This window comes from Anneissia japonica, unplaced genomic scaffold, assembly GCF_011630105.1.
Source record: "Anneissia japonica isolate Jap-2015-1 unplaced genomic scaffold, ASM1163010v1 scaffold69_len1423075_cov170, whole genome shotgun sequence".
Lineage (NCBI taxonomy): Eukaryota > Metazoa > Echinodermata > Crinoidea > Comatulida > Comatulidae > Anneissia > Anneissia japonica.
The window spans coordinates 32,706-42,457 of NW_022748202.1; the positions used below are offsets into that span (position 1 = coordinate 32,706).

Sequence of the window (9,752 nt, forward strand, 5' to 3'; positions counted from 1 at the left end):
TGTAGTTGGTGTATGCTTAAATAATATAAAAATCTCTCTGATCGACTATTTGTGATCATTGAATATGGTGGTTATAAACATTAATTTTATATTGCTTCCTCGTGTAATTGTGGTTTTTTTTTGCCAATATATGAAATGTATTATGTTCGTAAGTATATTATTTTTCTTTTTTATCTGTTAACATATATACACACACACCCACACATAATTACTAATACGAATTTAAAATAATTAATAACAGTTGTAGGTCTATTTTAAAATAATATCCTTAAGAGGTAACCGGCAAAAAATAAAAATTGTTAATGTTAATATGTCATATGAAATTTCCAGCCATGTAGCTTTCATATTTTTGGCACAACAAAAATAAATATAACCCAGATAGAAATTCTGCTTCCAGTTAAGGCGCCGCCAGCGTTTCAGCCAATGTAAACATTGCAAGGGGTCTATATTCCACCAACTGGATAAGATTATCTCGCTTGTAAGACAAGAAAAATAAGGAATCTTAAAAGTGTTCTAAAAATGTAGTGCCCCACCCCAACATTTTTTCACAGATCCCCTGCATTACAGACTACACAGGACAGTTCTTACATCAGTCGGGTCAATCATCGTATATATTCACAATGAGTTGAAATGTATTACTTACAAAGGCATTTAATTTTTAATGTAGTCTTTTATTTTTTGAATGCACAATCCAATCATTTCTTCTTCTTTCTCTTTCAATCAGTACCTCTTTTGCCCTTCATTCTAGCAGTGACTTATGAATGTTATTTTCATATGAGCAAGATTTAGAATTTAGTTTAAAATTCAAGAAACTAAATAGACACACAACAATTTCAGAAGCAGTTTCATAGTCACATTAGGTATTTATTTCATAAAAGTACAATAAATGTAATTTACTTGTATTTACTCCGGTATAAAATATCAACATACATTAAATGATGTTATAAAATGTAGAATTATTCATCATCAAGTTCAAGGCAAAACTTTATTCATCCAAAAATGGAAGGAAATATTTTTAAAGATATTTTTTAGTTTTCACATTAATATACAAAAAATCTGCAACTTCAAATTTCAGAGTAAAATATATATTCATTAACCAATTGTTAAAATAAATGCCCTCAAAACTTGTAAATAATTTCTTTTATTACTACAGTATTACAATTATAAAATAAACCTGGCCTAAACATTAGTAGCCTGGCTTTCTCCTAAATGTGTCGTGTGGATCTATAATTCTGAATATAGATCAAAATAGTTTCTAAACTACAAATACAGATTTTTCAACACCATTTTTCATGTCATTTTCTATTAATGTGACCTGATGTTAGCACTACCGATAATGAAAAGCAGCAATAATTACATTTTTTTATTAATGTATTTTTATATTTGAAAGGTATATTCAAAGGTCCTATTTGGTTGCTACTTCTTGGCTATTTACTTTTATAATGCTCACATTCAAAAGGTTTTCAGATGCGTTTTTAAGACACTTGATTAAATTATCCAAAATGTGCCCACTCATTCATACAATGTAAAATTCTTTTAAAATTGCTTGAAATAACATGTTTCTGATTAATTCTTTTTCCCCACAATGCTTATGGTGTCACAAACAAACTTCTTTGCAGAATGTTCCACATTCATAAGGTTTCTCTTCTGCAGAGGACCCAGTTTGGAATAAGTCATTTCCGGACGATTTGGTTAAATGAGTAATATTAACATCTAATTTGAGTTTGCTCTGCACAGTGATAACCATCGGAACAGATTTGTGTGGGAGAGTCTTGCTTGTTTGAAGGGGGAGGCCGTCCCCCTGCTCCTGTGGGTATAACACAAACTACCAGTTAAACTAATCTCCTTATTCAAGGTTTCTCACCTATTATGTATCCACAAATGTGTTTTTAAATTTCCCAGTTACAGCACTTTAAATTTCTTTCCACAATATTCACAGGTCTCACTTTCCATGATGCTTCTTCAAATGTGTTTTCAAATTACCACTTTGATTAAATTTCTTTCCGCAATGTTCACATTCATAAGGTTTCTCCCCTGTGTGAATCCTCAAATGAATTTTTAAACTACTTTTTAAAATAAACTTCTTTCCACAATATTCACATCCACAAGGCTTCTTTCCGGCATGGATTCTTAAATGAATTTTCAAATAACTTTTAATCTTAAACTTCCGTCCACAGTGTTCACATTCATAAGGCATCCCTCCTTTATCTACTGTACAAATATGCGATTTCAAATAACTTTTAAACTTAAACTTGTTCCCACATTGTTCACATTTATAAGGCATCCCTCCTTTATCTACTGTACAAATATGCGATTTCAAATAACTTTTAAACTTAAACTTCCGTCCACAGTGTTCACATTCATAAGGCATCCCTCCTTTATCTACTGTACAAATATGCGATTTCAAATAACTTTTAAACTTAAACTTCCGTCCACAGTGTTCACATTCATAAGGCATCCCTCCTTTATCTACTGTACAAATATGCGATTTCAAATAACTTTTAAACTTAAACTTCCGTCCACAGTGTTCACATTCATAAGGCATCCCTCCTTTATCTACTGTACAAATATGCGATTTCAAATAACTTTTAAACTTAAACTTCCGTCCACAGTGTTCACATTCATAAGGCATCCCTCCTTTATCTACTGTACAAATATGCGATTTCAAATAACTTTTAAACTTAAACTTGTTTCCACATTGTTCACATTTATAAGATGTCTTTTTTGAGTGTAGCATTGTATGATTTTCCAACTTACGACTTGTCCTAAACTTCAACCTACACTGTATACATTCGTAATTTCTATGCGTCTTCAAATGTTTTTTCAAACTACTACTTTGCTTAAATTTCTTTCCACAATGTTCACATTCATAAGGTGTTTCCCCCGTGTGAATTCTCAAATGCGTTTTTAATTGAGCAATTAACCTAAACTTCCTTCCACAATGTTCACATACATAAGGCTTCTCCCCGGTGTGAATTCTCAAGTGTATTTTCAAATTATTACTTTGCCTAAACTTCTTTCCACAATGTTCACATTCATAAGATGTCCCCTGTTTGTGTGCTGTCAGATAATTTTTCCAATTAAAACTTTTCTGATCTCTCTTTTTATGCGTCTCCAAATGTTTTTTCAAATTACCACCTTGCTTAAATCTCATTCCACAACGTTCACACACATAAGGTGCTTCCCCGGTGTGAATTCTCAAATGCACTTTTAAAGTACATTTTTTGTAAAACTTCTTTCCGCAATGTTCACATTCATAAACTTTCTTTTCTACGTGTACCTTCACAGCATTTTTCTGAACTCTCTTTCTATGCGTCTTCAAATGTGATTTCAAATGTGATTTCAAATGACCACTTCCCCCAAATTTCTTTCCACACTGTTCACATTCATAAGGTTTTTCACCAGTGTGAATTCTCAAATGTACTTTTAAATTACCATTTTGGTTAAACTTCTTTCCACAATGTTCACATTCATAAACTTTCTCTTCTATGTTTACTGTCATACCATTTTTCTGAACTCTCTCTCTATGCGTCTTCAAATGTGATTTCAAATTACTACCTCCCGTAAATTTCTTTCCACAGTGTTCACATTCATAAGGTTTTTCCCCGGTGTGACCCCTCAAATGTAATTTTAAATTACCATTGTGGTTAAACTTTTTTCCGCAATGTTCACATTCATAAGGCTTCTCTCCCGTGTGTATTCTTAAATGTATCCGGAAATTATTATTTAGAATGAACATTTTTCCACAGTGTTCACATTTATAAGGTGCCTGTCCTGTGTGTGTTTTTGTATGAAGTTTCAAATATGATTTATCCTTAAACATTTTTCCACAGTAATCACATTCATACCGTATCTTTTCTGTATGTATCTTCAGATGCTTTTTCAGATGCTTTTTCAAATTCCGACTTGTCCTAAACTTCAATCCACACTGTTTACATTCATAATTACTATGGACCTTCAAATGTGTTTTCAAATCACAGCTTTGCTTAAATTTCTTTCCACAATGTTCACATTCATAAAATGTCTCATCTATGTGTGCTGTTGCAAAACTTTTCTGAACTCTCTTTCTATGCCTCTCCAAATGTCTTTTAAAATTACAACTTTGCGTAAATTGCTTTCCACACTGTTCACATTCATAAGGTGTCTCCTTGTTGTGAACCCTCAAATGCGTTTTTAAATTACCATTTAACCTAAACTTCTTTCCGCAATGTTCACATTCATAAGGTGTCTCTCTTGTATGTATCTTTAGATGTGCTTTCAAATTACTATTTTGACTAAACCTTTTTCCACACTGCTCACATTCAAAAGGCTTCTCTGCCGTATGTATTCTTAAATGCATTCTGAAATTACTACGGTGAGCAAACTTTTTTCCACAATGTTCACATTCATAAGGCATCTCTTCTTTACCTACTGTACAAGTATGTGATTTCAAATAACTTTTAAACTTAAACTTACTTCCGCATAGTCCACATTTATAAGGTGTCTCTTCTGTGTGTACCCTCATATGATGCTTTAAAGTACGACTTGTCCTAAACTTCAACCCACACTGTTTACATTCATGAGGTGTTTCACCTGTGTGTTCCCTCATATGTGTTTCTAAACTATCCCTTTCACTGAATATTTTTCCACAATGTTCACATAAATAAGGTGTCTCTCCTGTATGTACCACCATATGATTTTCCAAATGTTCTTTGCAGTTAAACTTCTCTCTGCAATGTTTACATTCATAATGTATCTCTCCAGTATGTATCCTAATGTGGCATTTCAAAATCATCTTTTGTCTAAACTTCTTTCCACACTGTTCACATTCGTATGGAGTCTCCTTCGTGTGTACTGTCATGTGCGATTTCATGTTACTTTTCTGATTGAATTTCTTTCCACAATGTTCACATTCATAAAGTTTCTCTTGTTTGTGTACCTCCATATGACTTTTCAAATGTTCTTTGTGATTAAACTTCTTTCCACAATGTTCACATTCAAGTGTTTTCAGAAGCAATACTTTAACTTCATATCGTCTCTCCCCTACATGTGTCTTCAAATGACTTTTTAAGTAATCATTGTCCTTGAATTTCTGTCCACAATGTTCGCATTCATATGGCAAATCATTTTTATGTATCATCAGATGAACTTCCAAATTGCTTTTTTGCTTGAATTCCTCTCCACAATGTTCACATTCATATTCATCTTTCTCTTCCACATGTTTTTTGAAACTGTCATTTTGTTCATGTTGTTTGATTATTCCATTGCAATCATTCACACATTTCTCCCCATTGAAATTTTTTGTGCTTGTATAGTCTGGTTTTGATTGCAGTACTGGCAAAATATCTGTCATCAAACCATGGTCTTCATCTCGACTTTCTTGAGGACTGTGGCAAATACTGTTCTCTCCTTCAAAAAAAAATTGCAAAGAAAAAAAAAAAGATTTGTACAGTTTTATTTTTTTAATTCAAAACAAGATTTGACTTTTGCACTATTATGTTGAAATGCATGACTAGATGAATTTTAAAATAAACCAAAATTCACAAAACTTGACACAAAAATGTATATATATATACGGGAATTTATAATTTTTTTTTTTTTTAATTCAAACTATTATAGAGTTAAAATTGACATTTAACCAAGGAAAATTGCAATGGTTACATTAGTGACAAATCATATACACATCTTGTCCTAGTCAAATTCATAAATTCTTTTATGAAATTTTGAAAACTTATATTTTTAATACTATACAAGCTAATCATGGAGTTAAGTTTAGACTGTGTTTAGTCTTAAAGAAAAACCAGGCTTACGTTAAGCCCGGCTCAATGTTAAGCCTGGCTTAACTTTGCCAGGTGTTTAGAATAGCGAGATTAGCCAGGCACTAGCATTTGCTTATTAATGAACCGTAACCAGGAAACAAGTTCCGAAACATTGTTCTCGAAACGTACGCTCGCTTACTGATTTGTTCACCTGAAGTCAAAGGAAGACCCACGACAGCGATTAAAGCCCGGCTTAGAAAAGTTAGACACGGTGGTACGCCAGGCCTAGTTACTATAGGGACACAGCCCGACTTGAAATAAGCCAGCTAGTTCAGACTGGTGGCGTTCCTGCTTCTGGGGCCCCACGGCGCTTATCTGAATAAATAAATTTAAATTTTATGACAAAATATATAATCTAAAAATTTTAATTACTGTATACACATACATTTTAACGGGTCTACCTTGAAACGGCGCCACCAGCATCTTACAACTTTTCACTGGGGAACTTCCAGCAGCCAAGCCTAACAGCTAGTTGGTAATTACAAATAGAGCACCTCACAGCGGATAGCACCGCTACACATTTGCTTACAGCAGTAGCAAGCAACAGATATATCATTTCCTAATTATTGTACGAGAACATTGAAATAGCTTTTTCAACGTTTTGTTCTTTTTTCGTTTCAAAATGTTTGTGCTCATTGTAGGCCTAATTTAGTTTTAATGGTAACTACGAGAAATGCTAGGCATAATTTCATTTTGATGGTAACTATGTAGAGCGTAATGCTAGGCCTAATTTAGTTTTGATGGTAATTATGTAGAGCAAAATGCTAAGCCCCTGGAAGTGGTAGTTGCCAGGTTCTTGGAAATGTTCCTTTAGTAAAAAAGAGCACTATCTTTTATTGACAGCTATTAATATCATTCAAATTGACTTGCCTTTTTCATCCATAATTTCAGAATTAGGTTCAATATGTTGTGTATCCTTTTCAGTTTGTGACATGGAAACACAATTGACTTCTTCATCCATGGGCCTACAATCTGGAAAAAAACAGAGAGTATACAAAATGTTATATAATCTCTTTGATGGTAAGAAATGTTACCACCTAATTTTCATCAGTTAAGTTAAGAGAATTATCTTTCAGTACGAAATGTTATCAAATCTCCTACAATAAATGCATGTATAAGGACACATTACAGTTTTGTCCATTCATACACGTCTTTCTAACCCAAATGCGTCAAGAGCTTTCCGAATAACTAATTGTCTTTCACTGCATGCTTGTTTCTATGCAAGTGTGCTGTTGCAAGACCTACTACTTATGTATTATAGTACTGTGTAAATATTAGTACCTACACATAAAATATTATTTTATCTGTGATATTACTATTTAACTATGTAACATCAGTAACCCATCTGCCTCAAATAACCTCTTTCATCCCTCATTACAGAATTCTCTTCCATATTTTGCATATTCTTTTCATATTCACACACACAGAAATCTTTAAATTGTTGATCCACGGGCCTATAATCTGTATACTCAATGAATTAATGAATTATGTTAAAGAACCTACAAAAAGGTTTATTTAGTACACAATTTGCAAATTGATAAATCTATAACAATCATCTTTGACCATGCACATCATTACTAAAGTATCTTAAAGATAAACCTATCTTGAGTTCCTTCAACAAGAAGTGGTGATTGCTATACACAATCACTAGGTGCAACATGTGCATAATAGCTGTCTCTTATACACATCTAGATGTGTATAAGAACCAAGGTGTAAAATTTATGTTACAAAACCTTCAATCAGAGTTTGCAAATATTAATATTGAAAGTGACAAATCCTTATAGCAGCCACCACTACCACCATCAACTACTTAAAGCCAGGCACCAGCTGTTTCCTTAGTTCGTCTGCCAACATGATTCTATGGAGAATGCAACGCAACGACATGCGTACAACAGATCCTTTTTACCTGTTCAGAGTGCCACTGACTATCAGCAGAGGGCGCTGTATATAGTGCTCACAGGGAGCAGGGTTGTATTTGTCTGCCGACGTGCCCCTTACAAATTAGCGAAACAGAAATCATAAATTGTTTATTAAAGTCATTGTGTACATTTGTAATTAAAAAAGTGTTCCTTACAACTTAGCTAAACTGTAATTATAAATTGTCATTATAAATTAATGGGAGCAATATACAGTGTATGTGCATAAATAATGTACTGTAAAAATCTTATCAAAACAGCTAACCTCTTTCAAATTTGATCTTAGAATTCAATTGACATACTTGCCAACATTCGAATATCAAAAATAGGGATGCCATTCTTTGGTGCCACACCCCCACCCCAAACAATTTTAAGATGGTAATTATATACCCTAATTCCAGTACAGTTGCTTTAAATAAAAAACAAGAATTACTTAATTTCAACAAATGGTATTGTGCTTGTTTCGCTGTTCTCATAACGTCATTATTAATGGTAATTATGTAGAGCAAAATGCTAAGCCTCTGGAAGTGGTAGTTGCCAGGTTCTTGGAAATGTTCCTTTAGTAAAAAAGAGCACTATCTTTTATTGACAGCTATTAATATCATTCAAATTGACTTGCCTTTTTCATCCATAATTTCAGAATTAGGTTCAATATGTTGTGTATCCTTTTCAGTTTGTGACATGGAAACACAATTGATTTCTTCATCCATGGGCCTACAATCTGGAAAAAAACAGAGAGTATACGAAATGTTATATAATCTCTTTGATGGTAAGAAATGTTACCACCTAATTTTCATCAGTTAAGTTAAGAGAATTATTTTTCAGTACAAGCTTCTTTCCGATCATGTTCATGTATGTGCAAGCATGTTCACTACGGTATAATCTATGTATTATTCAGTGGCTACAACTATATAGACCCTTGGTGGAAGCATTGGACTCCCAGACCAAAGGAACCCATGAGGCCCCTCCTACTAGCACCAAGCAATTACCTACTAAAGAGCCCTGACATTACAAACCAGAAAACGACAACCTAAACTAGCAAATTAAACAATTTAATCCCTGGTTTTATCACACTAACGTCTTTCTGTAAACTCTAATGACATCTTTTCTATCAGATTCAAATTCCTGGCTTAAAAGAGCCCACTATGTATTTATATTGCTTTGCAACATTCATAAGGGAAGGGCAGGCCTGTAAAAAAAATATTTGTGTCTCCGACCATGAAATTTGTCTTGATAAAATGCTTAATGATAAAATTTGTTATTCAGCATCTGATTGCATTACATCACTCAACTAACCTTTTTCAACCTTGATTTCAGAGTTCAGTTTCATGTTTGACATATTCTCTTCATGTTCACACACACAGTAATCTTTAAATCCTTGAATCATTGGCCTACAATCTGTATAAATTAATATAAACCAAGGTGTAGAATTTATGTTACAAAACCTTCAATCAGAGTTTGCAAATATTAATATTGAAAGTGACAAATCCTTATAGCAGCCACCACTACCACCATCAACTACTTAAAGCCAGGCACCAGCTGTGTCCTTAGTTCGTCTGCAAACATGATTCTATGGAGAATGCAACGCAACGACATGCGTACAACAGATCCTTTTTACCTGTTCAGAGTGCCACTGACTATCAGCAGAGGGCGCTGTATATAGTGCTCACAGGGAGCAGGGTTGTATTTGTCTGCCGACGTGTCCCTTACAAATTAGCGAAACAGAAAGTCATTGTGTACATTTGTAATTAAAAAAGTGTTCCTTACGACTTAGCTAAACTAAAATTATAAATTGTTATTATAAATGAATCGGAGCAATGGTGTATGTGCATAAATAATGTACTGTAAAAATCTTATCAAAACAGCTAACCTTTTTCAAATTTGATCTTAGAATTCAATTGCAATACTTGCCAACATTCGAATATCAAAAATAGGGATGCCATTCTTTGGTGCCACACCCCCACCCCAAACAATTTTAAGATGGTAATTATATATCCTAATTCCAGTACAGTTGCTTTAAATAAAAAACAAGAATTAC

The 9,752-nt window shown here is 33.4% G+C and overlaps 1 protein-coding gene across 1 annotated transcript in view; it reads right to left on the reverse strand.

Moving 5' to 3' along the window:
• Positions 1–856: 856 nt before the first annotated feature.
• Positions 857–9,752, reverse strand: part of LOC117120763 (zinc finger protein 37-like) — a 10,553-nt gene continuing 1,657 nt past the window's right edge. Inside the window, exons 3-7 of the mRNA XM_033265846.1 lie at positions 9,011–9,112; positions 8,334–8,435; positions 6,669–6,770; positions 4,456–5,388; positions 857–1,807 (exon numbers count right to left, since the gene is read on the reverse strand). Coding sequence (XP_033121737.1) covers positions 1,707–1,807; positions 4,456–5,388; positions 6,669–6,770; positions 8,334–8,435; positions 9,011–9,112 — 1,340 coding nt within the window. The 3' untranslated portion in view covers positions 857–1,706. The remainder of the gene's footprint in view (positions 1,808–4,455; positions 5,389–6,668; positions 6,771–8,333; positions 8,436–9,010; positions 9,113–9,752) is intronic.